Below are 24,079 nucleotides of genomic sequence, written 5' to 3'. Positions count from 1 at the left end.
TGAGATTCAAAACGTGTAGTGTAAGTAAATCTCATTATTCATACACTCTTGTGATATGAGCATGGACAGATCCATAAGATACATGCAATGGGCAATGGGAGCGTAGAGAGAACAGTCATATTGAAACCGAGTATTGACAATGCTGGGGAAGTGATCATAATCATGTCAAAGAAGACCGGGAGGACAGTAGTAGTCTGTTAATGACCATACTATGTATGTAAACTATTTTATCTACCAAGTGCAACACTGCAACAAGATATTACAGTTACCCTTAGTTTGGGTCATCATTCCTGTACCCCCATGGCTCCAGCCTGGATGCTGGAGATACTGTGTTGGGAGCTATGACCAGAGGTATGAAGTTCACATACATAATCCTTATGAAGTGGTCTATCCTTTCTACAACATTAGTGGGGGATATAGTTATAATATTTATATGTTTATGTTATGCATACTCTCTGTGTACATTACACCTAACCTACTCAGGTGAAGTTGTTTTATTCCATCAACTGCTAGGGTCAAGTCTTTACAACAACAGAAATATTGAAGTATGTTGTTAGGTAGTGTACTGGACTACAAGCTGCATATATCAAATGCAACACCTTGTGTAAAACCACATATAAAAGTATAGATTCTTGTTTTTATATCCTTACGTTAGGCTAGTCATAGTTTCTGACTACCTTTATCACAGTAGTGATCACTTTTGAAATCCCTAGGATGGAATATCCTGCATGGGGTGCCTGTTATTTGGGAGGACCTTCATAAGTTTTATTTTGAATGGATTTAGTGTCCCAGATCTATTTCCTGAGATCAGTAGGATCTGGGCTGAGCAGGAAGGGCTATGCACTTCCTACTTTGAATATTCATTATTTTTTTAATCACAGTTATTTTTGCCCTTAACATAAATTGATTTGTGATCCAGTCCTGTAAATTATACCAATTTACCCCAAATGTTAACCAACCCAATACATATGTTAAAACTTGCTCATTGAGGATTATTCTGGGGAACTACAGATTTTACCTTCTAACTGCCTTTTCTAGAAACACACCATAGCCCTATGCAAAAGGTTTTCTGAGCTGCTTGCAAGTACCAAAAATATCAGTGGCTCAATATTAAAAAACATTTCTGTTAGTGCAAAGAAACAGAAACATTTGTGTCGTATTGCCCTAATATTTCCACCAAACATTCTTTAATGTCAGAAGTATGCTAAGTATGTTTTGTAGGGCTGATGGAAATGATAGGTGAACAAGAGACATGATTTTAGAGAATAACCAAAGTTAAATCTCTGGCAATGACCTACAGTAATGGTGTTCATAGAAGCTGTCAAAACAGAACTAGAAAGGGAGCTGACAAGATGTTAACAATACCACCACAGAAACTACCACATCCTTCAAGCAAATACCTTGGCATTTGTCTAGACCGATTTCTTAACTTTCAGCTACACATTCAGAACACACGAAAAACGATCAACACACTAATGTTTTGGGTAAACAAGTTATCACCTCTTCTGTCCAAGCCATTTAAAGCTGCCATAGGAAATGGAATACTCTTATCTCAACTCAAATATGGACTACGCATAACAGCTGCAGCCTCAAAGAAAAATGTCAAAACCTTGCAAACCATCACCAGTAAACTCTGCCCATTCATTACTAATTCCCTCACTAATGAACACTGCCTAACTCGCAAAAGCTATATGGCTCCCAGTACATTTGAGAGCCAACCTCATACTAGAATCATTAATTTACAAAGCCCTTTCCCTTAAGACAGTTTCCCTCTCTCATTCACAAACTTTTCACCCCCTCCACAAACTCATATAATCTCAAGGGTATCTCTCAATCTCAACCCACCCTACTAATTCCAAAAAGTAAACTCTATTGCACTGACCATGCATTCTCCATCCTTGTACCTAAACTATGGGACTCTATTCCAGTCTCACTCAGAGATATTAAAATGTACTTGAATTTCAGATAACAGCTCAAGGAACACCTTTTCACCAAAAAGGTATAGCTGCGCTCACATAGGTCATGTTACATGAACCATGGAACTCTCTCACATCCTTTTATCCCTGTTTCATCCTTCCTTATCACAGCTTGTCGTCCATTACTTACTGACTCTCATACTATGCAACAGTGGGAGTATGTCAATCCGTCAAAGACAATTTACGCAAATGCAAAGAAACCAAAGCCATTTCAGTGAAACCGCTTTTGATGAGAGTGGAGATTACCTTTTTTGCCACTGCAGTATGACTTTGGAGTTAATGTATGTAATTCCGGGGAGTGTGGGGGAAGCAGGAGGGGCTTGCCCCCTGCAAAAAATATTGTTTCAATGTTCGCTGACGGCAGTTTCAGTGAATCAGCTAACTGGTTTTGGTTTATTGATGTTCATTGAATCTGCCTTCGATGGATTGACATGGATCTGCAACAGGAGGTGAGCGCTCACATTATTTTCAGTCTATAATGACGGAAATTAAAAAGACTAAAACAATGAGTATGCAAATTTCAGAGTTCAGCTGTAACTCAAAACCATGGACAAATTGAAAAGCTTACAACTTACTGCTCTTCAAAAACCTTAACGGCTGTTACCGCATGTTGATATTGTCTGGGTACCAGATCCTAGGTGTATTAGTATAATATTTCAGATATTCATACTCCTTGCTAAAATTCTTTTATGAATGCTGTGACACTGATACACTAATTGTATCTGTTTTCTTTTATGACCTAACACAGAAAGTAGGTATATCCTTTTTCTGTTAGTACACATAGACAGACATGGACACACACACACACACACACACACACACACACACACACACACACACACACACACACACACACACGCACACACACACACACACACACACACACACACACACTATTACTTTCAGGCCGCCTTAGGCTTAGAAAATGTACTTGCTACAGGCTGTGTTCATTTGAACTTGACCACTCTCACCTTTGCCAACCTTTAAAGCTAAGATCAAAGCTATATTTCATCTTTTCAATGGGATAATTTTGTCTGACAGCATAACTGTGAGTTTGAGTTATATATTTATGAAGCATCAGACCATTTACATTCAGCAATTCTTGTGGAAAGAAAGGTACTCATTGCAGAACCAGTCCCTTCCACAACAGTTTCAAGCTGAGATGATGCTATACTCATCTTAGTTTTGACTGGAAATATCACAGCTGCAGGAGCTAGTATAGTAATGAAGAGTCAAGTTGCATCTGTTTGATAATGGATGGCCAGAATTTAGAACAGTCAGTTTTGTTCTAAGCTGTTCTTAATCTACACGTAAAGTAGAAAATTGAGATGGGAATAAAGGTTTGTTAATGGATGCAGTTTAGGAGTTGTGTATATGTTTATACGGAGAATAATGGGGTACATCTGATGGAAAATCGATAACAGTCACATGATGTAAAGCAGGTCTTCTACCAACAGGGGAGTGGCAGTGAAAGCTATATTAGATTGGCAACTTCCAAGGCTGCAGTGAATAATGTAATCAATCAGGACTCCACTTTGTGTCACATCATTATAAATACTTCTTTATATCAGGAGCTATTTTATAAATATAAAACCTTTTTAGTAATACCAGAGGCAAGAGCATTTTTTGCAAGTACATCCTGTTTAGAACTCATTAGCTATTCTCATTCCGAATTATACTGTTATATATGGAAATGTATTTACCATCACTACAGCAGATTCCAGGGGCAGCACATCTTCCACCCTCAGAACCACAACGTTTTCCACCAGACTGGCAAGGAGAAGGCCAGTAAATCTCCTTCTGACATTTCAAAGTTTCTGCAGTACCAAAGAAACAGCCTAGTTCTTCTCCACAACAAATACTCGGTCCAAAGCACTGTCCTGCATTCCCAGGGCCACAGGGAAGGCACTGAAAAAAATCATATAAAATATCTTTTAATAAATTGTCTGCAGTTCTGTTTCCTGTTATAGGATAAGAATTATGAGAAGTAATTATAAAACTGTTCCATATTCATAGATTTTTTAATTAGTCCAGTATCTCATAGGTCAACTGATTTCTACAAAGGCCAGTACTCTTCTCTAGAGTATTATTGATTCAAATTTTTTTTCTAGGAAAAAAAAAACAGTAACCTGGTAGCATCTGTTTACTTTCTGTGGGGGTTGCTTCCCACGTATGCTATTGAAACTGTGCAAGATGTAAAACATACACAGACACCATGTCTTCCTGCACTTCCATCTGGTTTTACAAGGTGCTGCTTGACTTTATGTTACAGAATATAAATAAGACCCTGTTTGTGTGCAGTGCATGTTTGCATTGATCAATTTATTTGTTTGTCTACCAGTCTATGAATCTTTATCTTAACAATGTATACCCTTAAATGGATAAGATAAAAAAGTTTCTTTGAGCAAGAGTATAACATATTTGATATCAGACTTTATTACAATACTACACCCATCATATACAGTTTAGCATGTCTCTGTCTATGCCATCAGCAGTTGGACCTGATTATAATTAAGCTTCCACTATGGCCAGTTGAACATCAAATCCACAATGCTTACTATAACACTACCACCATTAAAAAAGATCATTGAAAAAACATAATTTAATATTTTTTTGCGGGGGCACCCCTCTACACCTTCCAATATGGGGGACAAGCACCCCATACCCAGAGGACTTATATAGATACCAATTTTGTGGTTGCACCAATTCAAAGAAGGGAGACATCACCCCAAGAAGGGCATCACTGCTGGCACACATCTAGAAATCTCACCGACAATGACTTCCTATGAAGGAAATCTAATCCTCAGTGTACACCAGTACAATAACCTATATTTTACTATCTCCTGCAATGCAAGCTTTTTATCACCACTCTACTTATGTTATAAAACACATCCACCCATGTCTTCAACAGTTTATTATTACTTTTCTCAACTCATCAAGAACTGGACTTAATCACAATTAAATATGCCCTTCTCTCCAAAGACAAATGTTAGCATTGGCACAACCCTAAAAATATTATTAAACCTACAAATATAGCAGAAAGCCATTGCAAGTAACAAAAATGACATTAATACCACAAAAATGGAAAAAAATGCAAAAAAAGGCGAGAAGACATACAACTCAAAAATGTAAAAACACAACTTACTGACTTACACATTGCCTAATATAAAATGTACAGAAACCCATACATATATAATAAATTGATCATTAGAATGCAAATAAATGTTAAAAGATAACAAATAGTCAGCCAATCTTCTCAGAAAGTCAAAGAAAATGGTAGCCATAATGGATGCCTACCAATACTCCGAGAACCATAACTATGTTCCATAACTGATTGTTTTAGTGAAAAAATGGAGAATATATACTAAACCCAATGTCTTGGTGTCTCTGTATATCAGGCAATCTCAGAGTTAATATATCAATAGCAGAAATGTGGGGTGGCAAAATATTTTAACGTTACTATGTTACTATGGTGAATTTTGACATATTCTGTATTTATTCAGTATTCATGGCTTATTTTACAAAGTTATGGGAATTGTGGTTATGGGTCTCAAAGTTTTGATAGGGTGTCAGCTAGAACGATTTGAAAAGCCTTAAAATTAAATTACTCCATACAGGTAAGAATGTACCCAACCCACTCAATTACAAAAAAAAAAAAAGGGAAGAAGGAAAGAACGGCTTAACTGCTCATGATTGAAACACAACCTGCAAAAGAAAACATTAAAAAATAATGCTACACAATACTTAAAACATGTTAAAAACTTATCATTCCTTCACAGTACATTTTAATCAATCAACAAATAAGGAAACAGTCTTCCATAAATAAATAAAAAAATGTATGCTTACAGATTAAAATGATGACTGTAAACCAATATCACATTGTATTAAGATCTCAGAAGTCATTATTTTGATTGTGGTCATCAGTGCACTTCAGCAAGTCTGTAGTTAACATCTGTCCTGTTACCCCAAGCTCCAAAATATAGTCCCAGACCCTTAAATTGTTACCTTAAGACCCAAATGTAAAACTGCACTAAGAAACAAACCCAACCTAATACCTAAATCCAATAAACGGTAACACAAAAGGCCAGATTCCAAGAGTTGCTCTCATTGCAAGTATTGCCTGATTCTGAAAGACCTGCACTCAGTGTAAGAGATGTACATTGGTATAAGGCCTTTCTATAAACAGGATTTCTATGAATTAGATTCCAAAACACCTGCTCTCAGCCTTCTCCCAGTGTAAGCGGTCACTTACACTGAGAGCAAGTCTTTTTGGAATTGGGTTAAATATATAGAAAACTCCACTGAAATAAACTTATCCCTAGCAAAACAAGTCCCAGCCTTCTCCAATGATGCCTGAAACAATATACAAAAAATGACCACCCTTCTCAAAACCACACCTCAACCAAACAAAATTAATTTAATGTAATTTATTTTACATTTGTTGACCGGGAATGAGTGACTGAGCCGAAGCCCTTTTTCAGCAGAGACCCGGGGAGAAAAGCTCCAGTAAATAGATATAGCATTTTGTCATTATTAACAGGTATTATACAGATGGAATAAAGGCAAATCAGCTAGCAGGCTACAAGAGAATTTTTGAGAATATACAGATTACATTTTGCCATAATTTCAAGTATAATATATAGAATAATGTAATGAAGAAAAAGGTAGATAATAGTCAGAGCACTTTTCTGAAAGTAGTACTTAGAATAGAAGAGCAACATCGGAGGTGAATGTTAATTTTACAATTAAAACAATCAGGAAGGAATAAAAGTTTCAGAGAGAGGGTAAAAAGCTATTGATTAGTGGAGAGAGATAGAGGTTTTTCAGGGTGGGTTTGAGCATTGGCAGATCCATTTCCTGTTAAAATATTCTTTTAGCGTTAGTTTAAATTGTTTGGGATGTGTGAGTGTTCGAATTTAGAAGGGAAGTTTGTTCCATTTGACAGAGGTATGATAGCTGTATAGGCTACACCCTGCTTTAGATTTTGGCTTATAGATTTTTAAGAGGTCTTGGGAGGAGCTTCGGAGGCTTCTTGTAGGAGTATAGTGAGAGATGATGGTGTGTAAGGCTGTACATAAAGATGGTCGGTTGAGAATTGCATGTATGGTTTGGAGCTGGGAGAGAAGGAGCAGGTGAGGTAACGCAAGCCAGTTTAAATATCTTAGAGAGAGACAGTGGTGAGATCTATAGGAAAGTTGAGTTGCAAATCTTGCTACTTTATGGTATGTGGCCTCAAGTCTAGTGAGGAGAGAGGAGTTTAGGTTAGTAAGGATTTCTGAACAATATGTTAGGCAGGGAAGAAGGAAGGAATGAGTGAGGGCTATTCTAGCTTCCTGGGTGAGAAATTTTTTATTTCTATAAAATAGGCCTAATTTAAGGTGAGTATTCCTTATACAGTTGTTTATGTGGAGGTCGAATTTTAGTTGATTGTCAATTGTGATTCCTAGTAGTTTTGAGCTAGATTCAACTACAGTAGGAGTGTTAGTAAGTGACTGGATAGTAAAAGAGGATTTAATATGGTTGGATGTTTTGGGAAGGAAAAGTAGGAGCTTTGTTTTCTTGGGGTTGAGGATGAGTTTGTTGTTTGAGAGCCATGTTTCAACTGAGTTAAAGGATGTTTGGGTAGCTGATAAAAGTTCAGAGGGAGAGTTGGTTATTGTAATGACTGTAGAGTCATCAGCGTATTGGATAACAGAGGAAAGTGGGCAGGAGGTACAGAGCAGATTAGTGAAGATGTTGAAAAGTAGTGGCCCTAGTATGGATCCTTGTGGGACTCCCATTCGTATTGTCCCATTTTACTGATTGAAATCTATCGTTTAGGCAGCTTTCAAACCAAGCCACTGTATCAGGAGAGAAGTTAAGGTTAGACAGTTTGTTTAATAGTAGAGAGTGAGACACAGTATCAAAGGCCTTTGAGAGATCGAGGAAGAGACAGGAGATAAGTTTATGGTCATCTCTGGCCAGGGAGATAGTATTGAGAAAGGATAGAAGTGCAGTGTATGTGCTATGCTTAGGTCGAAAACCATGTTGTGTTGGGGTAAGTAGGTTTTCCTGAGAGAGATGATCCATGACTTGAGTATATATGCACTTTTCGAGAACTTTTGACAGAGGGGAGAGGATGGCAATAGGTCTAAAGTTTGAGATTTCAGTGGAGTTACCACCTTTGTGGATAGGCAGGGTGTAGAAATGTTTCCAGATGGATGGTACTTTGGATTCAAAGATTGAGCAGTTTATGATGATAGAGATGGGAAGGGTGAGTAAATGGGCAGCTGTCTGAAAAAAGTATGATGGGATGTTGTCAGCAGATACTGAGCAGGGTTTTAGTTTGGAGAGTAGGGTTCAAATGCAGATTGTAGAGATAGGCTTCAGGGAGAAGATTTTGGGAGGGGTAGTTGTTGAGGAGGAAGCTTGGTTTATGGGGTTAGTTGTAGTGGAGCTATTGGAGTTAAAGAGTTTGGATATTGATTCGACAAAGTAAGAATTGAAGGTGTTTGCAGTTTCTTCTGGTGTCTTTTCTGGGGTAGGGTTTGGTGAGGTAGGGTTTCCTGGATGAAGTATTTGATTGATAGCATTCCAGAATTTTTTGGGGTTTGATTTTAGAGTAGAAGGGGGGTTGGAGTAGAATTCTTTTTTGTCTTTATTGATAAGCCTTTTGGCCAGGTTTCTTTGTTCTTTATAACTTTGTAGGTCTTTTGGGTCTTTAGTTTGAAGCCATTTTTTCCAGGACTTATCTCTAGATTTCAAGAGAGTTCTTGTGTTTTTTGTTAGCCAAGGAGATATGGTTACTTTTGTCCTAATTTTACGAGGTGGGGCTAGTGAGTTTACGATATCCAGAAAAGTAGAGTTGAAAGCAATGACAGCTTCATCTAGGGGGAGCTGGGAGAGGAAGTCCCAGCATACTCTAGGTATGAGAGTGTTGAATGTTTCGGGGGATGAAATTGGAGAGATTATATCTAGTAATATATCTGTGTGGTTTAGAGAGGTGAGTTGAGTATCTTAGCACCTTTATGGGTGAGTGGTCATGCAGAGTATTGGCAAGGGTTTCTGGATTATGATATTTCGAAGGAGCTGAGACAAGTATCCAATCAATGAGGGTATTAGTGGTATGGGTGTTGTTAAAATGTGTTGGCTAAGTAATGAGCTGGGTAAATCCATATAAATTTATATTATATGGGGAACCTGGGTTATTTAGGGTTAGCCAATTAATATTTACTTCACCAAGGAGGATAGTTTCATTAGGGATGTTTAAGGATAGATAGGAGAGAATGTTTTCAAGTAATGGAATATTGTCCCCTGGAAGGCAAAAAAAAGAAAGAAAATACAAACATTTATATCAACCCCAAAATACCCTCAAAAACCTTACATAACCTGATCTTACATAAACCTGACTCCCTAAACTAAACCTTGTGCACAAAATGTAGTTACTACTTCATTCAGTAGCACTTCACAAAACAAATATCACCATACCTCTCAACCGTACTGAATTCCTCGGAATTTCCTGGTTATGAAGGCAAAATAATGGGGTGCTACAAGTTCCGGGGGGGCCCCTTCAAATCTTGATTTTTTTTTTTTTTATTTTACAATTTTTAGTTACCACCAGACTGCCTGTCAGAGACTCAAAGATCTTTAAAAAAAAGGTTGTTTACAGCCGCAACCCACAAACAGTTTTTACTGCACCGAAACAAACACAAGGACACTTGCGAATGACACATTTCTAAAATGAGAAATTGCGGATTCTCGCACAGTTGGAACATTATTTTAGAATACGTTTAGGAAAATTGTTCCAAATGTGGATTCCATCTATAAAGACTTTTTCCCTTAAGGACTGACACTTAATGATAGATTGGTTGCATTTATTTTACTTTAAGTCCAATTGAGCTTTGCCCCCCCCCCCCCACCTTGCGGAAGAGATTAATGTGCACTCAGCAACTCTATTAACACTGGTTTCCAAAAAGGTGCAGTACAGCATTGCAAATGCAGACTACAAGATAAGTCACTGGTATAGATACACTGCTGTACGACAAGGTGAATATTAACTCCAGGGCTTTCATATACCATTACTCATAATGCCATTTCTGTAAATTTTCGAGGTATGCACTTTGCACTATTGTATTTGCAAAACAAAGAGAGTTAACCAATTGTGACCAGCTACTTTTCTGAAGCAAGACATTTAAATTTGTTTAAAAAATAATTTGTTTAGTCAGAGATACTCTCATTAAAAATTTTTATTTATTTAACATTTGTTTACCGTGAAAGTCAGACTTGGAATGAAGACAATTTTCAGCAGAGGCCCGGGGAGAAATGCTCCAGACGCATATCTTTGTAACATGGGAGGAAACCGGAGCACCCAGAGGAAACCCACATGAATGCAAGGGGGACATGCAGACTCTGCACAGAAGACACCCCAGCCGGGAATCAAACCAGAGAACCTCTTGCTGTGAGGTGACAATGCAACTGCTGCACCACTGCATCATCCAAAATAAAAAGACGACCGTGCATTTTGAAATATATACAGGCAGATAGAAACAGAAAGCTGAGACACCACATTTAACTTTTTTTCCCTTTTTTTTAATTAACAAAGAAGCTTCACCCCCAGAGGGATGGGATTCTCTAGATATATTTGTGCATTTAAACTTGTATGCAACAGTGTGGTAAAGTGGTGCAGATGGAAGGGCTCCCTGCAAGGGTTCATTCTATATGAAGTTTGCTGTTTTTCCTTGTGTCCTCCTGGAATTTCATTTGATGCTCCTGGTTTCTCTTAAAATCATGCCCAAAACTGGTATGCCTCCAAATTGCCCATGGTGTCTATGTGTGTGCGTGTCTTTGTTTTACTATGGCACTCACAACTCTGTGTTATTGTAGAACAAATAATATTTACCAGGGATTAAGGTTACTCAGTGTTTGCCATTTGTATGCTTGCCAGGCTCTTTGAGCTATGCAGCAGAAAGTTCAGGTCGACCCATACAAAGTTCACACCTGCGTGGTTTATCACTCACATAATGACTGCAGACTTAGGGAACATAAACAATAAGATCTTTCCACACTTAAATTGTTTACTTACAACCATAACTACGAAAACTGTAAACATACAATTACATGTCTCAAAAGCATGTGTTAATCACAAAACTTATACAACACGGTTCCTTAAGTTTTCTTTGTGCAACTCCTCCACCCCTTGAAATGGAACCTTCCTACAATACACAGCGTTTTTCAGTAACACACAGTGGAAAAATACAGAAATGGTATATATATTGCTGCATAACCTGCCTTCTATGATATTAATGTAGCAGAAGTGAATGATAGGACTATAGCTTCAAATTAATTAGTATTGGTTAAGCATTTTAGTTGAGTAGAAGAATGGCTGCTGCTGGATACTATAGAGCTTTAACTACCTTTTCTCCGGACAGGCTTTTTTTTCAGGTGAATATGCACAGGAAGCTCTGAAGAAAGGTTCCACAGTGGTGAGTCTAGCCCTTTTTTCCTGTTTGAGTGACTTTTTTTTAAGTAGTGACTTTTGTTTTAATGTCCATTGTTGAATGATTTGAGGGTTGTGAGAGGATAGGAATAGTAAGAAAGGTTCCATAGCTGTGTCTGACCCCTTTTTCCTGTTTGAGTGGCATTTTTTAAGTAGTGGCTTTTGTTTTAATGTCGGTTGTTGAATGATTTGAGGGTGTGTGAGAGAATAGGAATCATAAGTCAAGTTGGTTGACAATGTATGGAGGGCGGGTGGTAAATTCTTCTGGGTAATACTCTTTTTTCATCTGTTTGGAGTTGTGACCAGTTGGTCTTCACAGATTGGTCCTTGTGCACTCTTCCATTTAGTGGCTATCGACTATTTGCTGCTGTGCTTAACTGTGAGCATAATGTCTTTCTGGAAGGGAGTTCAGCTGGCTTGTGGGCTTGCAGGTGGTTCAGTGGTGTTACTGGCTGTGGTAGCTGTGTCTCATTCTAGAGGGAAGTCTGCTGGAGAGAATTGGGTTGGCAGCGGGCTCCTGGTGCTGCAGGCGGTGCAAAGCTGGGCTGGGAATAGTACTGCCAGCAACTGGTCAGTGGGATAGTAATTTGGACAAGTAAGCCCCAAGGCAGCTTATAGTTCATGGCTTGAGCTGGTATTTCAAAGCATGTGTCTGTTCTTCAATTTGTGTTGGAACGCTGGTATCACACAATTCCATTGGACTGGGTGGGGTTACATAATTATGTATGTAAATGTTATGTTAATCAGCACCCTGATTTTTGGCCGCTTGTACCGACTTTTCATCGGGCCTTTGTCCAGATTTCTGATGTTACCCGGTTGAGAGGTGTGAATAGTACAAGTCTACAGCCCATTCCATTGAATGAAAAAAATCCACATGAAAAATAAAGATAAATAGAATAGTTGAGGTTTGTTATGAGATAAACACAGTATTTTGTATTTTGAATTGTAGGCATACCTCTCAACCTGTTAGTGCTAGAAATCTGGACAAAGCCTGCCATAATGGCAGAACAAAAGCCCAAAATTAGGGGCAGATTTTAAATATTGCTCTTATAAACTTAGAAAGTTGCTATCATAGCAGAGTTTGTGTTAATGTGCATTTTCCGAAGGATTCGAAGTCTGAAACTCAAATGTATGTCATTATTTAGTGACTTCACTACTCTGATCATCCCAGTGATTTGCCAGAAAACCACAAATTTTAGGAGGATCAGACCACAAATATGAGGCATCTGGACATTCTGTGAAATTCTGGATAGTTGAGAGGTATGATTGTAGGCTTAGGGAACACACTTCATACTTCATTGCTTTACCACTCACCACAAAGCTTATAGTATAGTCCCATAATACCATAGTACAAAAAATTTCATTTATGTAATAGCAGACCCTCACCTGTTTCACACACACATATGCACACACCCATGTGTGTGTGTGTGTGTGTGTGTGTGTGTGTGTGTGTGTGTGTGTGTGTGTGTGTGTGTGTAATGCATACAGTACACTCCGAAATCAAGAAAACTATACCCTTGTTATGACACAATCCGTACATAAGAATGTAGTTCTAACAAACCCGAAGACTTACATATTAACATCACTATTATTACCAAGGTTCACACTGCTACACATAAGGCAGTCACTACTGCATCAAAATCTTCTGACTGGTCTGAATGTTGTCACACACTTCATGCTGCCAAACAGATGGTAGGCTGAACAGAAGTGCACCTCCTAGCAGCAACAGTTTTAAAGGATGTTATGATACCTCGCAGCTGTTCCTGATTTTTATCTCAGAATTTTGCACTCTCCTAAAGCTGGTGGAATTGTATAATAATCTGGCAGACTGCAATAAAAAGGTGACTATCACTGAATTTAGAAGCTCTCTTTTCTTCAGAAAATGCATATTAATTTTCATTTGTTAATTTTTTTATGACTGCTATAAACTCTTTCAGTTTTCTAAGTCAAAAGTTCCAGTATTTTGGATGTACCCCTGATTTTGTGCTCTTATCCATGATTCTAGGAACCAGAGTTGATAGCTGTAGCATTCAGTCATCTCACATTTCTAAAGTTTTTTTTTTTAACTATGGTGGCAAAATTCCTCATCTGTTACAATGAATTCTGATTATGTTTGTGGTCATAATTTCAATTTGTTGTGCATTCTCAAAATGAACTGCAGGAGATTTTCTCATAGGAGGTAAATTACTTGGAATACATTTCTTAAACACATACTTTATTTAATGCAGAAACTATTCCAGCCTCCAAGGCAAATAAGTATTGAATACAATATATATAATTATTACAGTCTTATTTATCCGCAGAGATAAACAAATAAAACCAACATTTTGTTCATCTTCTGTATAAAATAGTTTCTAATCCCTGTAGATAAGGAAGACTGCAATAAAATTAAAATATTTTGTATTTAATGCTTGCTATTTATTTGTGGTACACAATGGTGAATGTGGACTAGTTGCTGCATTAAATTAAATAGACACTGGATAAGATTTTTTGTTTCTTGGTTCTGGTTTTACTGGAGTTACCAGTCTGCTTGAAGTAGGTCAGAGTAAAAACAGAGAAAGTCTGAACCATTTTGTGTTTTGAGATTAAGTAATGTGATATAGGTTATTGATTTCTGACATATTTCAGCAGGTGAAATTTGGGAATAGGTCACTGAAGGTATCAGATATTAAGTCATATGCCTCCATGGTTAGGATAGGAGCCTTTGTCTGTCCAAGTAAGGATGATAATTGACTGGAGAAGGACTTATAGATGTAGAATAGGGAGAGAGTAATTGTTGACTGAGCTACTCCAGTCTATACAAAGTCTCCTATTGTGTGCTTTTAAGACCTGATCTTCTTCTTCTTTCGGCTGTTCCCGTTAGGGGTCGCCACAGCAGATCAACTGTTTCCATTTCTTACTGTCCTCTGCATCTTGCTCTGTCACACCAACCACCTGCATGTCCTCTCTCACCACATCCATAAACCTTATCTTAGGCCTTCCTCTTTTCCTCTTACCTGGCAGCTTCATCCTTAGCATCTTTTTCCAAATATACTCTGCATCCCTCCTCAGCACATGTCCAAACCAACATAATCTTGCCTCTCTGGCTTTGTCTCCAAACCTTCCAACCTGGGCTGACCCTCTAATATACTTATTCCTAATCCTGTCCTTCCTTGTCACACCCAGTGCAAATCTTAATATCTTCAACTCTGCCATGTCAAGCTCTGACTCCTGCCTTTTTGTCAGTGCCACTGTCTCCAACCCATATAACATAGCTGGCCTCACTACCCTCTTGTAGACCTTCCCTTTCACTCTTACTGGTACTTGTCTGTCACAAATCACTCCTGACACTCTTCTCCACCCACTCCATCCTGCCTGTACTCTCTTCTTCACCTCTCTTCCACACTCACCATTACTCTGAACTGCTGATCCCAAGTATTTAAACTCACCCACCTTTGCCACCTCTACTCCCTGCATCCTCACCATTCCTCTTTCCTCCCACTCATTCACACACATATATTCTGCCTTAGTCCTGCTGACCTTCATTCCTCTTCTCTCTAGAGCATATCTCCATCTCTCCAGGGTCTCCTCCTCCTGTTCCCTACTCTCACTACAGATCACAATGTAATCTGCAAACATCATAGTCCATGGGGACTCCTGTCTGATCTCGTCTGTCAACCTGTCCATCACCATTGCAAATAAGAAAGGGCTCAGAGCTGATCCTTGATGTAATCCCACCGCCACCTTAAATGCATCTGTCACTCCCACCGCAGACCTCACTGCTGTCACACTACCCTCGTACATATCCTGTATCATGCTTACATACTTCTCTGACATTCCCGACTTCCTCATACAATACTACAACTCCTCTCTAGGCAGCCTGTCATATGCTTTCTCTTAATCCACAAAGACACAATGCAACTCCTTCTGACCTTCTCTGTACTTCTCCATCAACACTGCTTTTAAGACCTGATGTGATTCAAAAACTAGTAGTCTACATATTCTGTTGGAAGACAGCAAGCATCAGGGGGTATTCGAATGCTCCAAATAGTGATGGATTTAAATGGAGTTAAATTTGTTGAGCTGTAAGGAAATTCTAAAAGTCTCTCTTTAGCAAGTGGTGTAGCAAAAACAGGAATGATATCAGCACTCAGCACACCTGGCTCCTGTGTGGGTTCTGTCATGAGACAAGATATCATATACTGAAAGTAGGGATTCAATATCCTTCATGTGAAGTGGAAGCCAGGTTTTACTTACTTCAACTATTTACAAAGGTTAAAGTGATACCAGCTGTGTAGCTGAGTGATATTATTGCATAAAGTGACATCTGCTGTGTAGCTGAGTGATATTATTGCAGAAATGTCACCCCCCCCATATCTGCATGATCTGTCCAGTGACTCCACTAATCACATTCTACAGTCCATTTACTCCTTCTATGGGTAAGAGCCAGACCTATTGGCTCCTTGTGGAGAGTGAGAGACCTACAGTTTATTCATTCCCTGGAGAAAGCCTAATCAGCCCATACTTATGGTGGCAAGAGGTAGGTGTTAGGAAGTAGGCATGAATACCAGTCACGTGGACATGTTAACTCCCTCCCCTCAATCATTTACTAGCTCAACAATTGCTCATTCACAGGCGGTGCATGAGTGCCATCACACATGACAACCTCCCCGCCATGTAGCACATCAACATGTAGATGGGCTTGCTAGGCTTCAGTGGATAAACATACACTACTTAAGGTGTCACCAGTGCAGAGAGCATGGCCATATCTCTTTACCATGATATGAGTTAGGTGATATTAAATGCTGACTTACATGCTTCCCTACTTGGACCGTCTGGGGACCATGTTGCTAATCAAACAGGGGCTGCCTGGGTTTGGAGTCAGAGTTTGTCTGTGTCATCACACTGGGCTGAAGTGTGAACTTTGAGATCTATGTTACAGGACCAGATGTTATTTTAGGGAACAGAGAGACAGAGGTTTGCTTTGGCAAAGCCAGACCTCAGTATATGTCTCTTGATAGGAGGAAGCTGCAGTGTCTGAGTGAGATGTCTCTGAAAGGTAAGGTGATAATTGAGTGAATGTAGTTAGCAGGAGATGGAAGAGGTTTGATCTTCTGAAGGTGTCATGTCCAATATGTGTCATCAACTGGTTTAGGTTGGAAAACTATGTGTAAGGCAGGCATGAATACCAGTAGGCTGTCAGTGTAATGTTAGTGTGATGGAAGCTCTTGAACTGGAGAGGACATAATGAGTCAAATAGTGTTTTTGATTGGTTAAAAGAGTGATGAGAGGTAGGAACAGGATAACAACTAGCCAGAAGAGGTGATGCAGCATAAAGAGCGTGAGTACTAGATTTAAAAGGCATACTGCAGAACATGCTGTAGCATGGTTTTACAGTAGGTGTACTGTAGCGCAAGCTGTAACATGGGTCTGCAGCATGGCTTTGCAACAGGTATGCTATAGAACAAGTTGTAAGATGGGTCTTCAGCAGGTGCACTACAGAACATGTTGTAACGTGAGCTTGCAGCAGGTGCACTGCAGAAGATGTAATGTGAGCTTGCAGCAGGTGCACTGAAGAACATGTAACATGAGCTTACAACAGGTGCATTACAGAACATGTAACGTGAGCTTGCAGCAGGTGCACTGCAGAACATGTTGTAATGTGGGCTTGCAGCAGGTGCACTGCAGAACATTTTGTAATGTGAGCTTGCAGCAGGTGCACTACAGAACATTTTGTAATGTGAGCTTGCAGCAGGTGCACTGCAGAACATTTTGTAATGTGAGCTTGCAGCAGGTGCACTACAGAACATTTTGTAATGTGAGCTTGCAGCAGGTGCACCGCAGAATATGTTGTAATGCGAGCTTGCAGCAGGTGCACTGCAGAATATGTTGTAACATGAGCTTGCAGCAGGTGCTCTGCAGAACATGTTGTAACTGAGTTAGTTTGCAGCAAGTATAGTGCAGGACATGTAGCATGACTGTGCAGCAGGTACACTGCAGAACATGTTGTTACATGAGTTAGTTTGCAGCAAGTATAGTGCAGAACATGTTGTAGCATGACTGTGCAGCAGGTGCACTACAGAACATGTTGTAACAGGAGATAGTTTGCTGCAAGTATAGTGCAGAACATGCTGTAGCATGATTGTGTAGCAAATACACTGCAGAACACGTATAAATTAGCTACAGGATAATTATAATAGATAGTTACACAACTACATTTTGTATAGCAGTCTTAAAAAATTACTGTAGCGATGATAAAGTAACACTTATTAATAAACACTTTGTAGTTAAATGATACAGTAAGCACAGTCTTTAAAGATAGATGTCAGATGACACGGTGTATGGAGAATTATCAAGAATGAACTATATGATCCCAGACATTTTGGCTATATAGATAGTAAGCTAAAATGAACTTAGGAAAGTGTTCTGAAAAAAGCTGAATTTTTAGGAGATGAACTGAAGGGGCATTTTTTTTTCAATTATTTGGATAATCAACTCCAAACCACTGCAAATCAAAGTTATTCACAGATACAAGCTTGTGTGCTATACCAAGAACCAAATTGCTGTGAAATGCAAGCAAGAAAAATTAATAGATAATAATTGGGGTCTTTTTTCTTTAAATCATTACACACCAGGTACACAGTTAACCATTCTCAGCTAGCAAATTCATCTGTTAGTCTTCTCTGTTTCTATTGATGCATAATCTGTTTAATTATTTGTCCTAAATAGACCAGGCCAATCTCTCTGGGCCTAAAGATCTTTTTCAGCAGATGTAAGGTGATATTTACACTTAGGGAAATTTTGAACTAGATATTAGGGAAACTATTCTATACTGGCAAGTACTGTGGTATTTTTGCATCCACCTGAACTATCACCAGCTATGGCAGATGAGAGTTTAGGATTATATCTCATCTGAAGAGTGGCACCCTCCCCTTACCATGCTGCTATATCATCAATGGAAAATGAATGAAACACCTGATCTAAGGAGAAAATCTACACTCTGACGACCTTTCTATCATCAGAGGTGAGTGTGCTGTCTAATATGTCACTGACTGACTAAATGTAGTGTAAGAATATAATATGTATGGGAATAAAGAATATATCACTTGAAACTCTATTGTAAGATGTGTAGACCCTATTGTAAACTGAATAGCATAATTCCAGTAGCTAGAATTAGAAAACCATAGGTTGCTGCAGAAAAAAGTAATCCAATCATTTTGTGTTTTGCAGTGGTTTGTATTTTTTATTTTCTTATCTGTAATCTTTTTTTTAGTATCTATGACTTGGCTACTTCAAGCCTCAGAATTCCTCCAATGTGCTTCATAGTATTTAGCATTGATTTCTGCTTTTTTCCAAACCCCTTTATTGGATTATCACTTGTGACGTAGGCAAATTTGCATTCATATAAAAGTAATCAAACTTTATTTAACATAACAAACATTATACCTCATATATATTGCGATATATCATATAACTTAATGCTTGCACTTAGGGGACCCCTTGCTTAATGAAAGCTGAGTATGATACAACTTCTGTTCTTAAACCAATTATTTTCACACAAAGGTTTTGTCAAACCTTTGTATTTTTGATCAAAAAGTGTAGGTGAATTGTGTTCACACAAATGCGTATTTTCTCAATTTACTTGCATCTAAATCTGTCTATGGGTCTATTGTATATGACTAAACTGCCCTACTGTCAAATGTAAAACACCAATAAAATAAGTTCAATCATACACAATAGTGAAAAAAAAGGAAAACAATAAAATAGAGATAAGAAAACTATTTCCTCTCCTAATATTAAAATTAAGATCCCCCATAACACTAGCCTCAAATTTGTCTGAATGGTGGCAGTGTTATGGGAAGGTCTTAATGACATTACGGTGTAGGGTTAGGGTTGGGGGAAGGGGCAGTATTAGGGCTATAGTTAGCACCCATTAATAAAGAGGGCAAGGGGGGGCTCCTCTGACAATGGGTACTCAGCCAGTCATACTTTCCTGGTAAACAAAAGAAAATAAATAAAAACATATGCAGTTATCCCTGGAAACAAAAGCAAATAATGAGAACTATATCTATTTACAACCCATACTTCTACATTACTTGCCTGCTTTTTGTTTCACAGAGGTTTTTAATGTGACAGAACCCATTGTAAAATATGTCTGGACCATTCATATAAATAAATTCATATAAAGTTTTTTAACTGGTTGGACACAGATTTCAATGTGACTATGATGTCACATCTGGGAACATGTAGAGTATTTCATGTCAACACAGGCAAAAGTAGCAATAACAATGTAATACACAGAGCACTCCACCAGTGAGCAAATATATTTGCAATACCACAATTCTTATGTAAGAGCCTGCACATAGTAAAGTTGTTGTAGTAAGATTCAGATGCAAGAAACTCACACTTAATGTGGATAAACAGTGGGCATGCTCCTACAATGAATGAAAAACTGGAAAAAATTGGTTCCCTTATATCAAATCAATAAAAGGATGTTAGGTCTATGGACAGGTCCCATAATCATATTTATCACAACTAAAGATAATATCCATGACAATGCAGACATCTGGCTCATACTTAGAACAGTCACTGGTAGACAAATGGAAAAGCCAGACCAAGCATTTATTTATTTATTTGTCCTGTTGACCAGGAAAGTCAGACTGGGCAAAGACTTTTTTAACAGAGGCCTGAGGATAAAAACTACAGCACATTTACATGTTTAGGTTACATAATAATGTTACATTTTCCTATAATACAATTTATTTTAAAGATAATATTGTATTTTTATAAAGGAACGACATGGCAGATTTCAGGAGGTTGTCAGAAAAATTCATTGTACATTAATACATAAAGAAGACATATAGCATTGCTTGGAAAAGTTACAAGTTTTAGAACAGTGCAGGACATTAAAAATTAGCAAACAGTACATGTCCACAGCACTGAGCACCTTATCACAATATGAAGACACAAAGGTGGGCTCTATTACAAGTGCTCATGCGCTAGCAGCTCAGGATACACTTGCTCACCGCCACTTGCTCTAAATGGCCTGATCCTACTTAATTACCTAGCCCTAATACTACCTGACAATTCTAAACTGCACAACCCTACCATAACCCTACGTCTAACACTAAAACTCTCTCCCTGTCCCTAACCCTAATCATAGAATTCCCCCTGCCTAACTCTGAAGTTCCCAATCACTCCCTAAACCTAGAACTTGACTCACCCCTTCCTAAACCTAAAGTTCCTGATCACTCCCTAAATCTAAAACCCCATTCTTGCTTCCTAATCATTAACACCCCTTCCTCTCGATAAACCTAACACTCCCTTACTGCTCTTTAAACCTAAAGTCGCTGATCACTCTATAAAACTAAACTACCCTCTCATTCCCTAACCTGAAAGCTGCCCCTTCGCAAAACCTAAATTCCACTCCTAATCACTGCCTGATGCATCTATGCTGCCAGCCCCAACCACTCCCTCCCTGCCACTGCCAGACTTACCTTGCTCGAACTTGGCTACTATGTTCAGGTGAGATGCAGGGGTCCCACTTTCACTACATGGCTGCTGCACCTCATTCGGACATGTAGTTGAATTCTAGTGTAAGCGGCTGGCCATACAAGCAACAAGATACCTGAGTCCCTGGCTACAAGGCACTGGTCTTCGAGGGCCTGGGACTCTGGCACTTGCAGCAGACTTCACAAGGCTGTGTTCACCACCTTGATACTTCTACCAAGGATAGAGAGACTATGTACTAAAAAGATTAATGAACAAGTCACTAATCATATCAATGTGATTTGTTATGTTCTCATAAAAATGGACATCAAGACATTCACCTCTCTTGCATTGATCTCAAGGTGAACTTCTTTAAATCCATTTTCTGAACGTATAAGAAAGTCATTAATATCAGAATCCTGTGTGTCAAACAACATGGGTGTATGTTATCATCATTCCTCAGAGCAACAAAACCGCTGGATGATCTTTACTTCATAATATAACAAATAATAAGGTGTGTGAGCAGCTCTGGAAGTAACCATTGCAGGTTCCTTGTAGAACTATCCTTTATCTTTTAATTTTAAATACCCTGCATGATGATTACTTCCATTACTACCCCCAGACTACATACTTCTGCCTACTTAATATTGATTTTATAGTCTAGGTTACATGCTACTTCATTAATAGTTAAAAGAACCAATTTAATATAAGTGTTTTTGTGTATGTTTTAAAGTACCCATGGTAATGGTTTTGTTTAGATGAGGGGATAGTTTGCATTAGCTCAGTCAAAGATTCCCCATGCCTTTAAAATAACAATATAGTATGTCATATTTGTCAGACTGCTTCTACATGCCGCAACCTCCACAAAGAAAGAAAATTTGAAAAATGAAAGATTGCCTAATACCCTTTTCCTTTTCAACAAAATGTAAGAATACAGAAAATAAACTTTACTTAGTTTATACCTCAACTTCACAATGACCCCATATCATACACACCCTCTGACCCACTCGCTTGCTCCCCTTCACTTTTATCCCTTGAAGAATCGTGACTCCTCCCTATAGTGCCTTTCCTGCGAACACCCACCTCAGCAGTCCACAGTTATACACATTCCAAGTTCAAACCCAACCACTTCTCACGAAACTAACCCTAACATCCCCTCCCAACCCCGTCTTACTTACATTTGTCTCAATCGGTGTTATTACTGAAAACCAATACATTCTAAGTACTACTTTACTCAAACTTATAAACTATGGAATTTTGTTAAAACTTGCGACTACCAATGAATATTGTACTTTGTAACTTTAAAACTATGGAATCTTGTTAAATCATGTGGTTTACCATGAATACTTGCTTGCTATGTAGAAATCTCATACTTGTTTGTTTTTAATCTGTGGAGCTTTTCTCCCCGGGCCTCTGCTGAAAATGGGCATGTATCCAGTCGGACTCTCCCGGTCAACAAATGTAAAATAAATAAATAATAAATAAAATAAAAGCAAACATCTACATCAGCATATTGCATACAATTACATGTTCAGGGAAGAAAGTTTGTGTGTGTGTTTGTGTGTGTGTGTGTGTGTGTGTGTGTGTGTGTGTGTGTGTGTGTGTGTGTGTGTGTGTGTGTGTATATATACACCTGCATTTTCTATTACAGTTATATGACTTATTTTATTAACTATGGAATATCTTATTATATTTCAATCCACAGATGTAAGAAACTCACATTTAACAAGAACAAACAGTTGGCATGTTCCTACAGTGAATGAAAAAAATGGAAAAAAATTGGTTCCCTTATATCAAATCAATAAAAGGATGTTAGCTGCTATGGACAGGTCTCATAATCATATTTATAACAACTAAAGGTAATGCCCATCACAATGAAGAGATGTGGCTCTTTACTTATAACAGTCACTGGTAGACAAATGGAAAAGCCAGACCAAGCATTCACGTATTTATTTGTCTTGGTGACCTTATTGATCAGGACACATAACACCGGAATACATGATAACATTTTAGTTCTGGGAATATATTCTATATTTTTACTTCCTTTATATTTTGATATGACTTAGAATTTCCTGGAGTTTCATTGTGACATCTCAATGATGCTTTAGACAGATCATCCAGAAACTATGAATGATTCTACTTCATGTGCTCAAAACTGCAATCAGAAGAAAATGAACATTTGCCTGAATTTGGCATCACACACAAAGCAAACCCCTTTCAAACCCCCATGTGAGCTGCTCCCCGCTATTTGCTATAATTACTTCTGAGGTCACCATTACTCAGAGAAAAGGCAAATGCTTGAATTATGCACACACACTAATGTATGTATATGTACATGTGTAAATATGTATATATATGTGTGTGTGTTTGTGTGTGTGTGTGTGTGTGTATTTACACACACACACACACACACACACACACACACACACACACACACACACACACACACACACACACACACACACACACACACGCATGCACGCACACATGCACACACACAAATATACTCACTCACTTAGCCAAACAGTATCAGAGTGAAAATAAAACATAGTTTGACATCAAAGATGAAAAAAATATAAAAGAAAAGTATTTCTAAAAGCAAAGATTTTATAAAGTTAATAAAACAGAAAACAAAAAGGTATAATTACATTTAATGATGCATTTAACAGTTAAATAAATTCTCAGTACATGTGATCTTTCTAATGAGACATCTATAAATTTGCTTACCTTCCTGAGGTCTGTTTCCACGACTGATCGTTTACCACCTATGGGGCAGTTTTGAATATAGCAGGCTGATGTATAAGCTATCAGACAGATTAAGCAAATGGGAAGTGAAAATGAAGGCATCATTTTGTAGGATAAAGCCTGTTTACTTTAGAAAGCCTGAAGAGTTGCCGTCTTATAGTTTAACACATTCCACAGCTTTATATATACTATCAGTTCCTACTGGATCATAGACTGTTGTCACATTTTGTTAATAAAAATTATATTCATTGTCATAGAAATGTTAATTATCAATCATTCTTTTGGAATGGCAGTTTGAACTGTTATAATTGCTGTTCCATTTGTAGACGTGGGAAGGAATTATTTAAAGAGGATAAGCCCTTACCAATTATTTTTTTTTTGCATTCAAGGTCAGTTGAGAGTGAGTAAATGTCAT

The 24,079-nt window shown here is 38.2% G+C and overlaps 1 protein-coding gene across 1 annotated transcript in view; it reads right to left on the bottom strand.

The window, feature by feature from the left end:
- Window positions 1–23,834, bottom strand: part of LOC122795775 (oxytocin-neurophysin 1-like) — a 28,306-nt gene extending 4,472 nt beyond the window's left edge. The window contains exons 1-2 of the mRNA XM_044064104.1: window positions 23,647–23,834; window positions 3,680–3,884 (exon numbers count right to left, since the gene is read on the bottom strand). Coding sequence (XP_043920039.1) covers window positions 3,680–3,884; window positions 23,647–23,769 — 328 coding nt within the window. The 5' untranslated portion in view covers window positions 23,770–23,834. The remainder of the gene's footprint in view (window positions 1–3,679; window positions 3,885–23,646) is intronic.
- Between the last annotated feature and the right edge of the window lie 245 nt (window positions 23,835–24,079).

The sequence above is a fragment of the Protopterus annectens genome, chromosome 2.part2 (assembly GCF_019279795.1).
Source record: "Protopterus annectens isolate FY-2018-M chromosome 2.part2, PAN1.0, whole genome shotgun sequence".
Taxonomy (NCBI): Eukaryota; Metazoa; Chordata; order Ceratodontiformes; family Protopteridae; genus Protopterus; species Protopterus annectens.
The sequence above is the reverse complement of the archived record's forward strand: the minus strand, read 5'-3'. Positions and strand labels throughout refer to the sequence as shown.